Raw genomic sequence first — 22,165 nt, forward strand, 5'->3', positions numbered from 1 at the left:
CTCCAACATTTTTTAGAAAAAATCATGCTATTAAAAATGGGAAAAGAAGCATCAAAGTTATAAGGAAACATTATAGTAAACAATTCAGCATATCATCAGACCCAAGCAATGTGTCACATGCATGTTAGTATAGAGACTGCTGTGAAGGCTCCTTTGCAGCAACAGTTCTGGCAATCTTATGGAGCCCAATGGGACTTCTAAACAATATTGTGTAAGACTACATTTGTCCATATTTCTAAAATATGGTCTTTCGAACAATATATCTTTAGAACAAAACAATATGAATATGAAGACATATAGTCTCATTTAAGGACACTTTCAGCCTTCTTAGCAAATATAATCCAACATGAAATTTTTATTTATTTTAATTTTATTTATTTACCTCCCATCTAGATTTTGGAAAAGATGAGTATAAAAAAATAATTTTATCTAAGATGAAATCAAACTATATTTTGCACACTAGAACACACACACACACAAAAGGCTTTAGTTTTGTTCCAAAACACAAATAAACTTAATAATATAATCAATGAAACCAATGTCAATCAAAACTGAAGTTAAAATGGAATTCCTGGATAGCATAATTTTATGAATGCACTTTACAGTATTTTCATATGTTTCCATTTAATATGTAAACAAATCCAAAAGTTTACATAAAAGTATATTAATATTTTAAATGTAGTGGATATTTGAAACATACCTGATTGTGGATTCTCAGGTGGCAAGTCACCATCAAATAAATCTGAATCTTCAAATCCTTTAATAATAACAAGAGGAGTAAAAGCACACTTTAAAATGTATATAATTTAACCCCCAATTTGCATAGTGGAGTTTTACATAATTTCCAGCTTAAGTCATTACATTAAGAAGCTTAACTATATCACAGATTCATATTTTGTTGCTTAGATTTTAAATTTTAAATCTATCTAAATATGAAAAATGTTTTTTAATTAATATTTCATAATTATGAAAACACAGGTATCAAGAAAACAAAATAATACTTTTATGTGGGCTGTGCAAATCCTTTGAAATGGTATTTCAGAACCTGTGGAAACACCTATTCATCATCTTTTTTCAAAATCAAAGTGGATTTATTCATTTTTATTTAAAGACAGTAGTACAAAACATGCAACATACCATAAACTAAATTGTTAAGAGAAAAATATGGCTAATTGGCCTCCTGATATTAGTAGCAGATGACATAATTGTATCCAGAATTTCTTCATAGTAATCATAACTGAATGGTATTTTATTATTTTTTGAGATTTCTATGGATTTATCAATTAAGAAAAATGTATTCACTTAGATTGTATAACTGAACTGATCTATAAAGAACATTATTTATCAAGTACAAAATACAAAGAGTATTATTTACAAAAAGAATATTAATTCAAAGCACTACATACAGCAGAACATATCAAGAAGACTCAACAACACTCTACTAACAGGGACAAATTCAGTCACAGAAGGAAAGATTCGTAAGAATAAAAGAGTCGAAGTGGGAAGGGCCCGTGCTCTTATAACACATATAGGAGTTGAAGAAAGTACATATGTATCACGCTGTCTAATCTGATTAGGGTGGAGATGGAAGGCAGGAAGATGAGAAAGCTCTCCGAGGGACATGGCACAAGCAGGAAGTATTTGTCAGCTACTGTGAAGACATTTCCCTCCAACAGAAGCTGACAAGGACCTTTCTATTTATTTATTTATTTGTCAATAGATTACAAGATATAAGTATAAATATAGAAAATGGATACAAATAATTGGGGATAATAGTTCAGGGATGGTAGGCACAATTGTGTACAATACTGATTTATTTTAACCACATAAACAATCAGATCAAATCCTAATTAATATTAGGGTAGTATAAGTATGTAACTCCACCAAGACTGACAGGGAGGAATAAATGAAAGTCAAAAGCAAGAGTGGCTTTTGTTACTACTACAGCTTTAAATATCAGCAGCATTACTGGAATCCAAAGTGGGTTTGTTAAAAACAGATCATACTAGACAAACCTTATTACTTTTTTTGATAAAGTAACCAAATTTCAGTTAAATGATGTGGACATAGTATCCTTGGACTTCAGCAAAGATAGAACAATGTGAGATAGACAGTAACACCACCAGATGGATTCTCAATCGGCTGATCAATTGAGGGTAGTTCTCAATGGAACTACATTTATATGGAGAGAAGTATGCAGTGGGATACCTCTAGATTGAGTCTTGGATCCAGGACTCTTCAACATCTTCATGAGAAGTGGGGTAGAAGAGGAACTTATCAAATTTGCAGATGGCAGCAAGCTTGGGGGAATTGCTACCACTTTGAAAACTAGACTCAAGATTCAGAACGATCTTGACAGATTTGAGCATTGCACCCAAGACTCAGTTCAGTGGAGAAGAGTAAGGTCCTGTATTTAGGAAGGAAAAACCAAATGCATAGGTCTAAAATAGGTGGTACATGGCTCAACAACAGTAAGAGAGAGATCTGTGAGAGAGATCTAGCTGTCCTAATGAACCACCACTTAAGTATGAACCAGAAATGTGCTGCAGCTGCCAAAAAAAAAAAAGCCAATGCAGTTCTCGGCTCCATCAAAAGGGGGACAGCATCAAGAAAATGAGAAGTGATAGTACTGTTTTACACTGTACTGGTGAGACAACACTTGGAATAATGCTTCCAGTTCTGGTCACTACAATACAAAACAGAGGCTGAGACCTGGAAAAGGTGCAGAGAAGAAGAATAAAGATGATAATGGGTCTAAAGGCTAAATCATAAACAGTTGACAGATCTAAAGAAGGATCTGGGGGGACATGATTCTTCCAGGATTTGAGGAGCTGTCACAAAGAAGAGGGAATTGAGTTTTTCTCTAGAGAGAGTCCTGCAACAGAGAGCAGAACAAGAAGCAATGGGTGGAAGCTTATCAAAGAAAGTTACAACCTAGAAGTAAGGATAAATTTTCTGACAGTGAGAGAAATTAATCAATGAAATAACTTGCCTCTTGTGGTTGTTGGTCCCCCATTTCAAGAATAGAATGGACAACCATTCGATGGGATGATATACTGTAAGTCTCCTGCCAGGAGCAGGTTTGACCTCCAAAGTCCCTTTCAACTCTATGATTCTATGAGTAGGCACTAAAGATGTACTTTTTGAAAAAAAAAAAAACTTACCCCCACTGTGGCCATTACTCCCAGGTTTAGGCTGAGGAGGTGGTGCTGCTGTTTTTTTGGAATCATCGCCACCTACTGATAAAGAAAGATAAGTACAATTTTCAAACTAGAAAATATATTTATTTATTTATTTAGAAAATTTATGTAGCTGCCAAACTTAACTCTTGGTGACTCTGGACAGTTTACAAAGTACAAAACCAATAAATCCCCATCCCTCTGGTAACAATAATCGGATCAGCCAAATGAGGGGCTCCCTATCACTCTGGAATCTCTATGCTCATTGGCAGAACCATGCCTTCAGAGAGGCTCGCGAAAGAGAGTCAAAGTGAGGGACAATCTGCAGGGATAATACTCCACAGGGACAGAGCTACTAAAGAGAAGGCCCTTCTTCTTGGTCCCACTAAATGGACCTCCTTAGGAAATAGAAACCCGAACCCTGGGGTGGGATTCAATTTTCTTAACAACCAGTTCTTTTTTTACAAAAAAAAATGTATTCAATTGTTCCAAAACAACATAAAAAAGGCTCTTTTCAGTGTACAACATAATTCCGAGTCACCACTTTTACATGCAAATATTATATATATTATATATATACAGTAATTATATATTCATTTTTACATTCAACATTCTGTCTCGTCTATTTTTAACTTAATTCTATTATTACTTCTCCATTTCAACTTTTACATAAAAAAAGAAATAAACACATTAATTCTGTTAAGTGATATTTCATTTGAAGCATCTTCTCAATTCATTTCAATTTATTTCAAATATATTTCTTAAACATTAACATTTCTTTTAAGTGTGGCCTTTTCCAAAGTACTCTTCTTTCATTTTACCTCTCAACTTTTAAATAAGAAAAGGAACAAGCAAGTTAATGCTATTCATTAAAATTACTCTCATTCTAAACATCTTCTCAATTCATTTCAATTTATTTCAAATGTATTTCTTAAGCCTTACGTTTCTTTTAAACATTGCCTTTTCCAAAGTACTCTTTTCTCATTTAAATCACTAATAGTTTCCATATCTTCATACTTATTCCCTTTTAATTCTTTTTTATCTTGTCAAATTTCCAATTCCATTGCATATTTTTTTCATAAAGTCTAGATTAATACAGGTTTTTCACATAAAACATAATTTTCCCTTCCCTTTTTACTATTTTGGGATGTTACCTCAGTGGTTTAAGTATGTCTTAATTCCCCCATCTGTAATTCCCAATTAAACATCTATTTTACTTAGTTATAGTAATAATCAATCCCTAGAAAAATAAACTACATTGTACTTTTCAGTCAGATTCCGCAATGTATTTTCTCCCTTTACTTCCATAAAATTTTATTTATGGTATCAAAAAAATAAAAAAATAAAAAAGAAACAATTAATCCATTTTGCTTGGTCACTGATATTAATCTCATTTTTAAACTTCCTCACAATTCATTTCAGTCATTTCAATATACACTGCTCAAAAAAATAAAGGGAACACAAAAATAAGACATCCTAGATCTGAATGAATAAAATATTCTTATTAAATACTTTGTTCATTACATAGTTGAATGCGCTGACAACAAAATCACACAAAAATTATCAATGGAAATCAAATTTAGCAACCCATGGAGGTCTCGATTTGGAGTTATACTCAAAATTAAAGTGGAAAAAAACACTATAGGTTGATCCAACTTTGATGTAATGTCCTTAAAACAAGTCCAAATGAGGCTCAGTACTGTGTGTGGCCTCCACGTGCCTGTATGACCTCCCTACAATGCCTGGGTATGCTCCTGATGAGCTGGCGGATGGTCTCCTGAGGGATCTCCTCCCATACCTGGACTAAAGCATCTTCCAACTCCTGGACAGTCTGCGGTGCAAAGTGGCGTTGGTGGATGGAGCGAGACGTGATGTCCCAGATGTGCTCAATTGGATTCAGGTCTGGGGAACGGGCAGGCCAGTCCATAGCATCAATGCCTTCGTCTTGCAGGAACTGCTGACACACTCCAGACACATGAGGTCCAGCATTGTCTTGCATTAGGAAGAACCCAGGGCCAACCGCACCAGCGTATGGTCTCACAAGGGGTCTGAGAATCTCATCTCGGTACCTAATGGCAGTCAGGCTACCTCTGGCAAATACATGGAGTGCTGTGTGGCCCCCTAAAGAAATGCCACCCCACACTATTACTGACCCACTGCCAAGCCGGTCATGCTGGAGGATGTTGCAGGCAGCAGAACGTTCTCAATGGCGTCTCCAGACCCTGTCACGTCTGTCACATGTGCTCAGTGTGAACCTGCTTTCATCTGTGAAGAGCACAGAGCTCCAGTGGCCAATCTGCCAATCTTGGTGTTCTCTGGCAAACGCCAAACATCCTGCACAGTGTTGGGCTGTAAGCACAACCCCCACCTGTGGACGTCGGGCCCTCATACCACCCTCACGGAGTCTGTTTCTGACCGTTTGAGCAGCCACATGCACATTTGTGGCCCACTGGAGGTCATTTTGCAGGGCTCTGGCAGTGCTCCTCCTGTCCCTCCTTGCACAAAGGCAGAGGTAGCGGTCCTGTTGCTGGGTTGTTGCCCTCCTACGGCTTCCTCCACGTCTGATGTACTGGCCTGTCTCCTGGTAGCGCCTCCATGCTCTGGACACTATGCTGACAGACACAGCAAACCTTCTTGCCACAGCTCGCATTGATGTGCCCTCATGGATGAGCTGCACTACCTGAGCCACTTGTGTGGGTTGTAGACTCCATCTCATGCTACCACTAGAGTGAAAGCACCTCCAGCATTCAAAAGTGACCAAACCAACAGCCAGAAAGCATAGGAACTGAGAAGTGGTCTGTGGTCACCACCTGCAGAACCACTCCTTTATTAGGGATGTCTTGCTAACTGTCTATGCTTTCCACTTGTTGTCTATTCCATTTGCACAACAGCATGTGAAATTGATTGTCAATCAGTGTTGCTACCTAAGTGGACAGTTTGATTTCACAGAAGTGTGATTGACTTGGAGTTACATTGTGTTGTTTAAGTGTTCCCTTTATTTTTTTGAGCAGTGTATAAAATAAACATTAACCTTTCTTGTAAGAATAAAAATAAGAAAATGCATTCATCTTCTAAATAGATATCTGTGCCCCTCCCTCCTCTCAATAAACTATATTCTATAATTTGTAATTGCAAAGTACATTATTACCCCTCATGTCAATGCGGAATCCCCTCTTAATTCATTAATCATTGTCCCAAAAAATCTTCCTTTATTTTACAATTCCCATATTTCTCTCTTTCCTGTTCATTACCTCTTCCCTTTTGTTTTTCCAAATCTTTTCTCCCTCTGATTTTCCTCTCTCTATATATATTTTCCTTCCCCCTTTTACTTTTCTGCTGTTTCTTTCTGTCTTTCAGATTTTTATAAATATTCCCCATTTTAGTTACTTTTTTAAATCTCCCATTTTTAACCGCTCTTCTTTTTCCTCTTCTTTGTGTTCTTTGTCTATTTAAGATGGCTTCTTCTTGAACTAACTTCTCCTTCTCTGAGGTTTCTTTTTCATATTCTTCAATCGCCATTTCCATAGCTTTTAACTCATAGCTTTTAACTCTTGCATGTAGCAGTTCTTTCAAATTTTTAGGTTCCATTTTTAGATCCCACAGAGATATCGTTACACGCCCTTATATCTTATAGTCATTAAAATCCACCAATCACCAATCTTTTTCTTTTTTCTTCTTCAAACTTTCTGGATTAACAACTATTCCCGAACTGGGTTTATAGCAAAATCACCAATCAGTCCAACAATCCATATTTTTTCTTTTGTTCTAATTCAATTTTAACTTTTTAGGGTACTTGTTATATTGTTTCAATATTTCCTTTTTGTTGTATCAGATCCGATTTCGTTTTATCAAATCAGATCCAAGAAATAGGAACTTTCCCTTTTTCAGCTTAATTTTTTGTCCACCAGATGGCACTCTCCATTATGTAATGTCCTCACCTTTTCCCCCGTTTATTTGTTCGGGGCTTTCCAAACCTCAGTATTCCAAACCAATAAAATCTTCAATTTAAATATTTCCCCCTTCTTTTTGAAAATTCCTAAGTCCAGCTTTAAATTGTGCCTGTTTGTTAGCAATGTATTTTAATTCAATTTGTTTGGATATCTTGTCCCAACTTCTTCCAATCCTTGTTCGAAGCCCTGCTCAGCTGTCAAAGATATTTTCACTTTTTTTCCCTTTCCCTTTCTTATTCTTTCATAAAAATTCTTAAAATACCATCTTGGGGTACCTTTTAATTAATTGTTGCACCAAGTTGCCCGGTTCTTATGTTGTCCACCTCTTCTCTCCTGCACAAATCTCCAGCTAAATCCTCCTCTTCAGGGTGGCCATTTTAGACCACCGCTCGGTCGTCTTCAGGGGGAAAAATTGCATCGCCCAGGGAGGGGGGATGCGGCTCCCCTCCACCTAGCTGGCGGCTTCCCCTTACTCCGCCGCCCCTCCAAGGCAGCTTTAGCCCCAATCACAGTGATTGGGGCTCTCCAACGAGAGAGCACGGACCGAAGCTGCAGACAGTCGCAGTCCCCGGTCTGTCAACAAGAACCCAGCTTAACAACCAGTTCTGTGGGCATGGCCTAATTTGTGGGTATGACTTGGTGGTCATGTGACTGGCTAGGCATGGTTTGTATATAAATAATGTAAATATTTATGTAAATATTCTAAAAAATTATGTAAATATTGTAAATATTTATGTAAATATTGAATTTTTTTATAAAAACAAAGCAACTTTTACTAAAAACCAGTCAAAGCAGGCAGGCAGATTGAGTTGCTCACAGAATCACAGATTCACTCAGAGATCTACCTTTCTGCAATCTGCTAACCTGAGTCTGTCACATAAAATTTGCTTGCAAGCAAACTCACAAAATTTGCTTGCAAGCAAACTCACAAAATTAACTCACAATACACCATGTATGTAAATATTGAATTTTTTATAAAAAAAAAAAGAACAACTTTTACCCAAAATTAGGCAAAGCAGGCAGGCAGATTGAATTGCTCACAGAATCACAGATTAACTCAGAGATCTACCTTTCTGCAATCTGCTATCTGAGTCTGCATTGAAAAATAGAAGCTTAGTCCTAAGGAAGGTTCAGCTCTGCTTTTAGATTAGCTAGAAAGCAAGAAATCCAATGATTTCCTGCTTTCTAGCTAATCTAAATCTCCCAGCAGGTCAGAACAGCTGATGGTCAGGGGAGGGAAGGAAAAATAGCAACTTACCAAAAATTAGGCAAAGGCACAACACAGGCAAGTTGGATGGCACATGTGCCAGGTAAGAAATGAGTGGGCAGGGAGGAGAGGGGTGGGACCAGCCAGTCGCGCAATTTGCCGGTTCTCCGAACTGTGCAGAATCGTAACAGCTGGTTCTATAGAACCAGTCCAACCAGGTAGAATCCCACTCCTCCCCATAACATTCCCTAACTCCCTGCATGGTGGGTTGGGTAGATATGATTGGGAAAAGATGGTCCTTTCAAAATCAACAGTAATATAATACTATTATAGAATTATAGAATTAGAAAATTGTACTTGTTAAGCAAAATAAATATCTTGGCAAATTACTACAATGGCAAAAAAGACACACAACAGTTATATATAAGCTCTGCAAAACGTTCTCTTCAAATACTATTGTTTATTTAACATCTGATATAGCTTGCTGGGTGTAGTTATTCCCTCATGTAACACCTCCGTTTTAGTTTTTAGTGGGCTTCCAATTGTCAAATTTAAGATGCTACTTATCATTTATAAAGTTCTTTATGTATGTCTTGGCTATGATATTATTTGTATGTAAATTACATCCAGTTACATTTCTCAATTTTACCATGAAATCAGAAAGAAGAAATAAAATGTGTAAGGCCACATGTGAGAAGAATACAGGAAAATAATATGAAAAGGAGTCCTGATAAAATGGAGTCTTCTGAGCTGGTATTGGTTTGGATGGAAATAAATGTCTCTTCTTGAAGGAGGACATATTTCCTAAACTTTTAGCTCAGTAATACATACATGTTCTGATTAGATCATGCTAGAGTACTGCAATATAGTACAAGTGGAAATTTTTTAAAGAAGGCACAAAACTATTAACTCATACCAAATTCAAAAACAAAGAGCTCAGTCATCTAAGTATTGGGACATATATCATATTTATACTACTTGAGGTCACATATAAGGCATTTATTTTCTCTAAATAATATCTAAATAGCTTAACATCCAGTTTTCTGATGAACCAGTACCCTCTTTATATTTTTATAGGCAGCATGTGTACAAATTTACATTAAATTTATCCCTTTGCTTAGTGAGTTCATTTCATTGATGATTCTGTAATGAAAACAAAATAAGTATATTTACCTTCTTCACAGGATTTTTTTCATCACCATCCTTCTTATTCCCAAATATTTAAAAATAGGAACAATGACATGAACATAATTCAGAATCTTTTTAATCTGACTTCCACTGATGTATCTTGTAAATCTCGCAAAAACAACTTATCCCCATAAACTTAAAGTTCAAGCGTAATTTCTGCCCGCTGTCTCATTTATCCATTCATTAAATTTGTCTCTTTAATGTGAAGAAGTACTCAATGTGACTAATAAAACTAGAATTCCAAGCTTTACAAGATATATTAATGTTAATGTTAAAATTAAACACTAAATAAAAATTGTGAGCTTTAAAATTAAATAAAATTAAACACATTTTCTAAATACGAAGATGGTTTAGAGGTGAATTCAATTCAATTTTGTAGCCTGTATGATTTTCTCATCTTTCACCAATCTAATTGCAAGACATAAAAGGGAAGTGTATCAGCTTTTAAAAACAAACCAATGCATTTTCTTTGGCCTGTTATCCAGAAAAAAATGCTTAAATGATCAACTCTATATGAATGGCTCCAAATAAATGGAAAGATAATAAAAGCTCTGTTCACACATGCAGATTTTATTACCTTAACACACACCACAGTCATTTATATAGAGACTGGAAAGTTAATGCTTTTCAATTTTTTTAAAGACCCTGAGCGAGGTCAATAACTAGAAAAATGTTGCTGTTACTACAATTTTGGAGATTAGGACAGTAGGAAACCTCTGTCCTAATACTGTATATAAAAGGTGGGGACAGTAACCAATAAAATATATAACGCACATGAACCAAGAATACATTGGCTATCTCAGTAATATAAGCTCCCTTAGTGTCAGATTTAGAATGTGCATACACAATCAAGTTGCAGACAAATCCCTTCTATGGATATCTGGAAGACGTGAGAAGGCTAATTAGCTAGATTTTCTAGCAAACACAATCTGCTTCCCCCTCCCCCATGTTTATAGTTGGGAAAAACTAATTTGATTGGGGGGGGGGGGTGTTCAGTGAATTTTCTGAGAAGCATCAGCTGGCTATGGAGATTCGAAAGAAAAAAAAAAGTCCACTGATCTTGTGACATGCAAGTTTCTGAGCTGTAAGAAGGAACGTAATCTAAACCAAAGTTGTATATTCAAAGAGAAGTTTGACAAATTATGGATCAGAAACTGATTTTATTTTCTAAGTGTTCAAGGCAAAGAGTGAATATTTTCAAAGCATTTTTCCTTAAGCTTGTTTTTCTTTTTGGATGGTCATATCCATTGTTCCTTTGTTTCCACTTACTCTCTGAATCCTATTTTTCTATAATATTCACCTGGATTTTCTAATGAATTCTGAATATTATAAACCAATATTACTGATGCTAGTTTGGGTCTTGGTGGAATGCAATCTGGCAACATACCTCCAAAAGACATAAAGTTCTTCTGATTGTCAATATACTGGATCTTAAGTTCTCCTGATATTTGTAAACAGCCGAAGTGATATAATGCAAGTAATAGTTGAAAACAAGTACAAATGTATCACACTCTCTAATCTGATTAGGTGAAGATGGTAGGCAGAAAGGCAGAAAAAAACCTTCTAAGGGGCATGGCATAAACAAGAATTATTCATGGGTTACTGTGGAAGACATTTGCCCTCAAGTTACTGAGGCTGGCAAGAGCCATTCTCAACCAGTTGTCTTAAATATAATTGTTTTTCTTAGTTATACTATACAAAACTATTACTCAGGAAAGTAGGATAAATTCTAACAAGTGATGTTTTAAGCAACTTCTTCTAATGCTTACCTATAGCATCTTCTAAGTCGAAGCCATCACCTAGACAGAACAAATTATTAGATATCAATGTCTCATGTAGAATAACCATATTGTTTTGCAAACAAAAGGCTAGTGGTCATGAAAGGAAATGTCTGTCTGTCTATCTATCTATCTATCTATCTATCTATCTATCTATCTATCTATCTATCTATCTATCTATCTATCTATCATCTAATAGGATTTAGACAGTGAAAAACAAACAAATCCATTTGCACAAAGAAGTAAAGGGGACAAACGTTCATTAATTTGATAAGCCTAAAACATTTCCAAGAACTCCACTGATATTTCTTACAATTATTTTAAGAGGTTTTTTATATTAATAGAGAAAAAAACCCATCCCAAATGGTTCAAGACAAATATCAATTAATAGCATTAGTAAGTCAACTTATTAATTGTGGCACAGTTGTTAGAGTCCAACTCATAGTCTGGAGTTGACCTCAACAGGGGTCAAGGTTGACTCTGTTGTCCTTCCTTCTGAGGTCAGTAAAATGAAGACCCAGATTGTTGGGAACAATATATTCACATTGTAAACCATCCGGAAAGTGCTATAAAGCATTAGGGGGTCATATATAAGTCTAAGTGCTATGTGTTGCTATTGCTAAATGAAATATATAATTTTTTTGATTTTCTTTAAAAAAATATTTTTCATTGTAAATTCATAATTAAAAAAAACCTCATGTGGTAGTTGGGCCTAATAAGAACATATGAGAATATTCACATATTTACTAGGTAACAGCAAACTATAAATATTCAATTTTACTTCTATTGGCCTTCAGCTTTCCTTAAAATTAAAGTATATTTTTGAACTATAGCCATTTATATTCAAATGCAATCACAATCACAAAATAAAACCGTTCCCAAAAAAATGCTTACTGCAAAAAATCTATACTTACTTGGCTTTTTGGTAACTGCACTAGGCCTTTTAGTAGAGGCTAAAATATAAAAGTAAAATATAATTAGTTGCAACTATCCATTAAAGCAGAACAAAATAAAATTCAGCCCTTAAAACCTTCTTTGTAGTCCTTCATAAATGAAAATTGGTGGCATGATTTTATATAATGCTAAAATTAAATAGCACTAAAAGACATTTGATATAATTTTTGAAAAGTACTCTCATTCAATGAGTAGAAAGCAAAAAATAATAATAATCCTACCCATTATTTTGTTACTATAAGGACTGATGCTCCAAAAATATGCCCCATCATCATAAAATGGTCCATCCCTGCAAAAGAGTGATGCTAAACTGATTTTGTAATCAATTTTTTTAAAAATCTGCCCAATCTCAACAGAAAGTTGAAAAAAATATATGTGAAGGTGCTTGAAATCCCAATTGTCTATCAGCAGGACGATTGTCTCTCAAAATACGGACAAAAGAGGACAAATTTAGTTTGGTAGAGGATGCCACCCAAAAAAAAGATGAGGTTTCACAGCGAGCATCCAAACTGAAGCTGTAGGGGAGAAAGAGTGTTGGGCTTACCTGAAACGCATCTTCTAGTAGTATGGGAGGAGAATCCAAAGCGTGAGGCTGTCTCCTGCTTCCTTGCTTAAAGACAGAGTCAATCAAAGTTTAGTCCAGTCCCCTTTCCACTGCGCATGCCCAGTTTTTGATGAAGGCTGATGACTGACTTGGAGAGTTCTTGGTGCTCTTTCTTAACCATTCCGTGCTCGGGACTAACTATCTAAGGGTGGGATTTGGATTCTCCTCCCGTACAACTAGAAGATATATTTCAAGTAAGCCCAGCGCTCTTTCTCAGTTGTACGGGTCGGAGAATCCAAAGCGTGGGACGTACTTTGTCCTGAGGGTGGGCCAACTTCTTGTCCCGAGCCCCCATCTCCATGTGAACTCTCTGTAGCATCCTTCTTCCAAAGGATGCTTCCGCTGATGCAAATGTATCCAGTTTATAATTTCTAATGGAGATGGCGATGACCACGTTGCTGCCCTACAGATCTCTTCAATCGAGGCCTGTGTTCCATGCTGCTGATATGGCTGCACACCTGGTTGAATGTGCCATTATGTTACCCGGCAATTGCAATGATTGGCTTTCATAAGCTTTGTGATACATGTCCTGATCCATCTACCTATGGCTGATGGTGAAACCTTTTGTCCCAACGAAATCGGTCTAAATGAAACAAACAATGCTTCCATTTTTCTAATGGGCCTTGTTCTCTTAATATAAATGCGTATAGCTCTCCTAACATCCAAGGAGTGTCACTTCCTTTCTAGGCTATGGACCAGTTCTGGGCAGAAGTCTGGTAGTACTAACTTGGGATAAAGGTCGTGTCTAATCTTAATACTACCCTGCTCAGGTGAACTATACAGAGGTCCTCCCTCACGGATAATGCGGTTCAAAGGGCTCAGTCATGAGCGCCCTTAGCACCCTTGTCAAGTCCCAAGTAGGGTACCTATGCATCACTGGTGGCTTTAGATTGGTTGGTCCCCTGATGAACATGCGGATTAGGGGGTGTCATGAGAGGGACTCCAAGGTCCCGCAAACCCTGACTGTCTCTGAATTCTGCCATCATTTCTCTCATCGTGGCTTTCATTTCCTCTTTAAAGGACTGTTCCCTGACTCCTGTTGCTATGGGAGAACAACTCTGATGAAAACCTCCTTCTCTTGGGGGAGGGCTCTTCATCGCATGCCTGAGAGCATTGTCTTTCTGACTCACTCATTCCTTTGTCCACACAAAGAGCAGGCTGAAAAGACTGATCTTCAGCGCCCTCTAGTGTTTCTTGATACTTTGTTGTCATTGGCTTGCCCGTTGGAGCACGGGAATTCCCATTCTTCTCCGCCTCCTTTTCCGTCCTTGAAAAGTACTTCTCAATGGCCTTTTGTCTCCTTAATGCCTCTCTCTCATCTGCCTTAGACACCCTGCTGAGAGGCCTTTCTGAAGGTCTCCCAGCCTCTCTGGTTCCTTTGTGTTTTGCTCTCTGATCAGGCTGGGGTCAGGGAATTCCTGTTCCTCTGGTCCTGCCTCCGTTTCATAAAATTCAGCCATAGTATTTCTTTTGGCTCTTCCTGACAGCTTCTTCCGGATTATAAGTATGCTCAGACCGGCCTGAGTATGGACTCTAGCCTCCCTTTCTCCTGGGTAGGCTTGTGTGGCTATTTTGGGAGCTCGCTCAGCCTAAGACTGAGTTTGCTCCTATGAAAGAGAGTGTTGGAGACTTTGTGCGGCTCCTGGCTTTTTAAAAAAAAGACCATGGAAGGCCAAGTGTTTGTTAATTAGCCCTCTTTCTCTGCTAACCAATCGAGAGCCTGCCCGCTCTTACTGAGGCTGCTGCCGCTTGTCCTTTTAACACCAAACAGCTATGTGGGGCTTTCCCGTCTTGGAATGAAGTCCCGGCTCTTTTGCTTACTCATGGTTTGCTACTTTCACTCTTTCTCTTTTCTCTCTTTTTTTCTCAAAGAATCCAAAGCATCAATCCTAGTTTTACTATCTTTCCTTCTGAGCACTCTCTCCTCGTGTCCTCTTTGCATGAAGACAGAGTCAAAAACTGGGCATGCGCAGTGGAAAGGGGGCTGGACTAAACTTTGATTGACTCCATCTTTAAGCAAGGAAGCAGGAGACAGCCCCACGCTTTGGATTTTCCGACCCGTACAACTGAGAAAAAACACTGCTGAAAACAGTTTTCCAAAATCTACATGAAAGACAGTTGGAACATAGCTCACAGTGTTGTTGATTGTTCCGTTCTAAGCCACTCTCCCTTATGTCTCCTAGAAATTTGTATTAAGTTATCCCATAGTTCCCTGTGCACAAATAGCACAAGGGCAAATAAAAATAAAAACACAGAGATGTATTATTGTATGTGCTATACATAATTAAATACAGTTCTTTGCTATGATTACAGGTAAACAGGTTGAAAAGCATTTTAAATGCCATGTTTACCATACTTTATATTTGTTATTCAACTCAGCTTAATGGAACAGCAGAAAGTATTTAAAATGGTTTGGGACTGTCTGTTTGTCCATCAGTGAAATGGACAAAAACAGAATATTCAGTAAATATTTAGTGAGCAGGAAAAAACCAAGGAAAAAGAAGATTAAGTTTGAAATGAGGTCAGATCTAGCTGGGACTATGGAGAAAAAAAAAAGGGGGGGGGAAATATCCAATGCATCTCTAGAAGAAGAGCCAGGGCAGTTGCTTGAAACGTTCTCTACTCTTCCTATCTAGTCTAGTTTTTTTTTTCTTTCCTGACTAGAATAAGGTACATGAAGCACATCCGATGCTTCCTAGAACACATGCACACACTCATGGATGCAATATGGAGAAATAAGAAGAAAAATAGGTACAACCACATACAGACAGAAATCCATTATTAGTAGACTCCCAGACTCATTCCCACCCAGGTAATGCTATGTCCACTACCTGATTATAATCTCTGAAGAAAACAAAAAAGCATGCACAGAAACACATAAAACACTTTATTAGATTACACAGGAAAAAATGCAGATAACTCTTATAATTCTAATTGGTAAAGGATGTGGAGAGTATTCCAGAAACTATGATCGGTGTTTATTTGTTAGTGGTGATCATAATACAATATATACCTGACTTTCTTTTTTAAAAACTAGGTACAGTAACAAGCATACATTTAAAACCCTACAAAAGCAGCATGCCACCTAGTTTAGAAAAGCTTAATTTGTAATTTGATGTCTTGCCAGCAAATTGAAGTTTACTAGCAGAATAAAATGTCAGGAAGATCCTGGACACATAGATTGAGCAAGCTATAAAATGATGTAGTATTATACAACTCAAGCAAAATCTAATTATAGTTTGAGTAACATCACATTATAACGTAATATTACTATTACTATAATATGTATAGAAAGTCATTTTCAGGTTTTGTAACATTATAATTACTTACCAAAAGTGCCAAGGGCATCACTTAAATCTAAATCTTGTCCTATTCCACAAAAACAAAAATATTACTATTTTGCTTATTCTACCCAACATTTATTTATGCATACATAATAATTTATAGCAATTTGTACTGCTTTGAATGGTTTACAGACACAAGCAAACACAAACACCGAACATAATATATAAATTACAAAAAAAGTTCAGAGAAAAAGCAACAAACAACTGAACATCTTGGGAGGGGCATACCAGTCAGTCGAGTTCAGAGTCTGGTAAAAGAACTGTGTTTTAAGGGTCTCTTTAAAAAGAGCAGGTAGGGGCCATATGAACCTTAGGTGGAAAGATATTTCAGAGGGCAAGCACTAAGGCAGAAAAGGCCCATTTCCAGGGTCTCATCAGGAACTTTGTTTAATTGATGGGACTATCCTCATACTAACTCTGTCAGACTATGTAAGACAGGCAAAAACAGCAGCCCCTCAAATAACTTGCTCCCATGCTATGAAAGGCTGATAACCAGTGATAATCCACACCTTGCACTGCACCTGGAAACATCTTAGGAACCAGTACAAATCATGAAGCAGAGGCATTAGTTGGGCATATCATGGCTTGCCAATAATTGTCCATGCCATAGTATGTTGCACCATCCATAGCTTCCGGGTCTAGTTATAGTTAAAAGCTTGTGAATAAAGAATTTCGTCTCTTCACTCAATGTCCCATTCTTTCTTGCAAGTCTTAAATACATTTCAAAACAGTTCTTCTGGCTCTATTCATATAACGCATTAAAAGTGACAGTTTATCAAATTAATGTAATTATTTGGTTCACATAACACCTCCCAGCTAAAATCAACTCACTTACTTAAAACAATTAACTGATAGATTCTAATATTTGACATAAGTAGCAAACTACAACAATGCCAAAATTATGGCCCTAACATGAAACACATACTCAGATGATCAACGTACATTTATGTATGTTAGACACTTGATGAATTTATTCACAAAGTTGACTGCTAATTCTGTGGAAAATATTGTAAGAAAAAATACTCTCACTTGCCCAACCATTTTATCTCTAAGTTATTCCTTCAAAAGGTTCCCCCACTGCTTCCCACATAAAAAGAAATAAAAGAAGAACTGGTGGTGCCCTAATGAGATCTAATATACTCAAGCAAAGAAAAACAAGCAAAAGAAAAAGAACTATGTGAATAGAACTGGAAAATGAAAGATTACTACATAGAGAAACTTTATTATATAATATATAATTTAATATATAATATTTTGATTAACAGTTTAGAGCAGAGGTCTTCAAACTTGGCAACCATAAGACTTGTGGACTTCAACTCTCAGAATTCCTCAGCCAGCATAGCTTAAAGTTGCCAAGTTTGGAGACTTCTGGTTTAGAGGGTCAGTTCAATATTTTGACTTCACGTTAATTCTTCTATTTAAACATCTCCCTTTAATAATGCTATTGGGGAAAATGTCATCCCCCACCCCTTCTTTACAAGGTTGTGGTATCATAACAGTGGCAAACTGTTTCAAATTATAAGAAACACCCTCTACTGTTTGTTCTCTGTCCTATTTGTGTCCATGGAACCATTTAAGACATTTCTGAGTTGAAAGGATTAACCTACGGTATCATTGTTGCCCAGGGGACGCCTGTGGGGGCTCCTTTAATGTCTCCATCAAGGAGCTGGAATGAATGACGGCAACTAATCCCACAATGCAGCAGCACACAGGTCTCAAATGCAGGCTTGCTAATCTCCAATTTAGCAATCAGCATCCTAACCATGTGAGCCACCATGGTGAAAATACCATTGGTGAAAATAACCTTTACTACCACCATAGGCCAGTGTCCTCATAGAATTACAGGATATCAATAATTGATTGCGTGGACTAGATTATTTACACTATAGCTGGATGTGCCACAGAGATTCACTGATACCTGCCTAATTGCCTTTATTATTTTAGATTCTTTGAATTAAAATAAATGAACAGGATACTAGAGCCAAGAGATGAGATAAATAGATGATTGGAAAAGAACAGACAAAAGATATAAGCATAATGATTTTGAAATAAGATGAAATAAATAAAACATAATTAAGAGAGTGAAAAGATGGGAGAAGTTATATAGAAAATATAAAATGGTTAATAAGATATGAATGGTATATAAGGTGAGCATGAATTTGATTTAGGTCTGTTAAAAAAGATGTAACCCAGGGCTAAGCCACTTTTCAAAAGAAGTTTTATGTTTTGTGTTTTGATTAGTTATGTTTGATTGCAAACTAATAAAACCTTGGAGGAATGAAACCAAAGGGAGAGAAAGTTGGAAAAGACATGTATAAATGACAACTAAGGAGGTTTTTTTTAATGTCTTGTTTTATGTTATGTATTCTGTGTGCTTATGACTGATTGAGAATTACTAAAACTTTGATAGAAAGAAATATAACTGAACAAAAGTGAAGGGAGAAATAATGAGAAATTTGGAAAAGATATATGTGTAAATGGAAATGTGATAATGTGGAACTATGTTTTAAAAAATAATGCTTTATTTGCCTTGTTAATTCTTAGAAAGGAGATTTTATACTTTTATGTTTTGTTTGTCTTCAAAAATCAATAAAACTTGTTCTTAAAGAATTATTGTTCGAAATAATACTTTAAAATTGTACTGGTTTCCGAGCATTTATTCCCAGTTTCGGGCCAAAAAAAATTCCATTGGGGAAAATGGAATCACACATAATGACCATCATTAAAAAATAGTAGTAATTTTGAATCCAGTTACAATGCCTCAACTTACAACCACAATGACTTACAATTATAATTACAGGCTTATTTATAATCATACATTGAGGATTACCTGTATTCCATTTTTTTATGCATCACTATCAACTCATACAAATCAGCGAATTACTTCTTTTAGCATTCCTTAATTTGGTTTAATCCCAAATAATTTCATCTATATAATTTAATTCCATTAATTCTTCTATAAACTCCTTGAATGTTTTATTATTTATTTATTGAATTTATATTGCTGCCTATTCGCTCATGGTGACTCGAGGAGGCTTACAGAATGTAAAACCATATTTAAAATAAAATAAAAATAAAAACTAACAAAAAGAATCAAATAAATTAATAAAGTACAATAGAACAAATCTGGGTGAGAAATTATAAAGCAATCAAGTTTTAAACACACAGTCACTTAATTTTCAATGCAGGTAAGATCACAATAACAAAATATATGGAGAAAAAGATCTTATTATCAATTGTTACATAATTTTGCAGTGTGCCTAAAGAAAAATGCTTTGCTACAATCATATATCCTAGCAAATTTCTTTACTGAATGAAATTTCATTTACAGAAAGAAAACTATCTATTAAAAATGATCTTTCTGCAGTGAAAGTGAAATTAAAATAATGATATTGATGAAACGATTACAATGTTCTAATTTACTTTTGAAAAGATATGAAAAATAGTATTTCCTTTTTATTTTTTTTAAATATTTCTTCAAAACTTAGTGGCAATGCCTCTTCAAAACTTAGTGTACATGTGTAATACAGAATTTTAAAATGATACAGTGCTAGTCTCTCCTATCATAAACACCTTTGCCACTCATTTCTTGAAACTGTTTAGCAGAGTTTAAAACTTTTTAGAGGTTTTAAAATGGACAGTCTAGCAAAAAGAATAACAAGTTCTAATATCATTAGTCATTTCATACTAAGCAGAAATGCATAGGCATTATTCATCCCAATGAGGAAAACAAATTCTGGCAAACAGCATTTTTAATTAGCTCTGCAGCAAGTGAAGTTAGGATGACTCAACTCTTCACTGCAGTGTTGCTAGAGTGCATCAAACAGAAGGATCAAACAAAGAAGAAGAAAAAGAAGTGCACAGATATAACAGTTTGTCCTGAAAAAATTCCTCTTTAAATCATTCCTGAAAACCATTGATCAGATCTTTGTTTACTATAAATGATAAAAACAAATATAGGTAAGATTACCAAGAAGAGAGGCCAGTATTTTCATGGACTGAATACTACTGAAAGTGGAAAATAAAAGACAATGGACAGATTTCTATTGTTCTGAAATTCTACTGATTTCTATGGAGGCTGACACTTTTCACTTTGCTCATAAAATTTTTGAAAACAGAAAGAAAAGAATGAAGCCACCAAGTTTCTCTGAAATACTGAATTATATCTAAGTTGCTGATTTGTGTTGTTTCACAAGGTTTTACCATTTCTCTTATGTAATATGCCTGAATTTCATTTAATCACAATAACATGCTAGACAAGAGAAGCTGAAATTAAACCTAGATAAAATAATGTTGGGGTTAAAGAGAAAATTGGTTTTGGAATTCGAAGCAAAACCTATTTTGAATGGAACTTCATTCTTTCACAAAGGATTGGTTTTTTGTTTGACAGTATTATTAAATTTGCACTGGAGTCTGAGTTACGTAGTGATGTATATAACTTCTGGCTAATACAACTTCTGTTACAATACCCTAACTGCATTAAAATAGTTCCCACAATACCTAGAACCTACACAATACCTAGAACCTACCACTGAAAACAGACAACTGTTTTCTTTTTCATTTAACAAGCTAATTTGAGTTATTAACTTAGCAAAAAGATGGCCCTAAATTTAGTAATTAAAAATTAAAAATATTAAATAAAACTTTGAGGATAAAAATAAAAGTTTATAATAGAATCTAAATGAGGAAAAATGGCTTTAAAACAGAAATGGTCATATATCTTTTAGACGGTGAATAATTCTGATCACTTCATCTCAAAAATATACTGGATCTTTATAAAAGTTGCAGAAAAGAATAATAAAAATGACCACAGAACTGGAATCATATGTCTATAACTAAAGATTCCACCATTGGAAGAGGACTTTTTTTTTAAAAAAATGGTAGAACTTTTTTGGACTAATTATCATGAAATAGATATGGCCTTAATCCATAGGGGGTTCATTCTTAGTGCCCTTTTAAGAAGTTTCAGTTTAAGCACTAATAGATATTTTGTTATTGCTAATTACTATTTCTGTTACTAACTCCAATTCCACAAAGTTAATGTCCTCTGTATATGTTGAAATTTAACTTTATTAATTCCAGCAAGGCCCATGCATTGTGGGATGATCTGTTTTTTAATCCCATCATCCATTTTGTGATACAGATTTAGAGGACAGGGACCATCAGATTATTCAAAACATAAAGCAACAGTGATTATGAAAATATACTTACAGAGGTACCAGCCTTTCACATGTGCATTAAAGCAAATTAATTCCCTTGGATTCAAAGATAGCATCATTCCTTTCAACTAAATTTACTTGAAAGAAGATTTAACATTCTTTAAGCCTCTAACACAGGGCTGTCAAACTTGCATCCAGCGGGCCTGATGCGTTACACGCTGGCCATGCCCACATCCGACTTAGTGAAGAGGAAAAAAGTTGTGATATATCATGTGATGATGCTGTGATGATGCAAGTTTGACACCCCTTCCCTAACATTAAAAAAACCTTTAAAATAGCTTTTTTATTTGTCTACTTTGGCTATTGTACGTATTTTACAAAAGTAAGATTGTTATTTCTGCCTTTGGAATTCACATTCTTTCCTATTCAAAACTGCAAGTCACAACTAAAACGTACAAATGCAAATGTAACACATAGATAGATGAGAAATATAGAGGCATGCGTGTAAAGTACAATTCCCATGATCTCTTTGTAGGGCTATGAAAAAATCATGCATACCCTCTCCTTGATTAACAACCAAGCTTCTTGATCAAGGCACCAGGCTACAGACCGAGAGACTGCCAGTTCTAATCCTTTCTTAGTCCTGAAAGTCAGTTGGGTGACCAGTCTGTCTGAGCTAACTTACCTCACAGGGTTGTTGCTGTGGGGAAAATAGGAGGAGGAAGCAGTATCCCATAAGTTTGCCCCTTTGAGTTGTTTGTTAAAATAATAAAGGCAGGATATAAATAATAAACAAATACCA

The 22,165-nt window shown here is 35.8% G+C and overlaps 1 protein-coding gene across 5 annotated transcripts in view; it reads right to left on the minus strand.

Moving 5' to 3' along the window:
• Positions 1 to 22,165, minus strand: part of CD99 (CD99 molecule (Xg blood group)) — a 39,293-nt gene that overhangs the window by 9,918 nt on the left and 7,210 nt on the right. For 4 of the 5 annotated variants that reach the window (XM_087938387.1, XM_087938388.1, XM_087938390.1 and 1 more), the window contains exons 2-6: positions 16,191 to 16,229; positions 12,217 to 12,255; positions 11,294 to 11,323; positions 3,165 to 3,239; positions 701 to 757 (exon numbers count right to left, since the gene is read on the minus strand). In XM_087938387.1, coding sequence (XP_087794513.1) covers positions 701 to 757; positions 3,165 to 3,239; positions 11,294 to 11,323; positions 12,217 to 12,255; positions 16,191 to 16,229 — 240 coding nt within the window. The remainder of the gene's footprint in view (positions 1 to 700; positions 758 to 3,164; positions 3,240 to 11,293; positions 11,324 to 12,216; positions 12,256 to 16,190; positions 16,230 to 22,165) is intronic. The other variant, XM_087938391.1, reaches the window with a different exon arrangement.

The sequence above is a fragment of the Pseudonaja textilis genome, chromosome 8 (genome assembly GCF_049901715.1).
Source record: "Pseudonaja textilis isolate UNSWEBS1 chromosome 8, rPseTex1.2, whole genome shotgun sequence".
In the NCBI taxonomy this organism is placed as follows: Eukaryota; Metazoa; Chordata; class Lepidosauria; order Squamata; family Elapidae; genus Pseudonaja; species Pseudonaja textilis.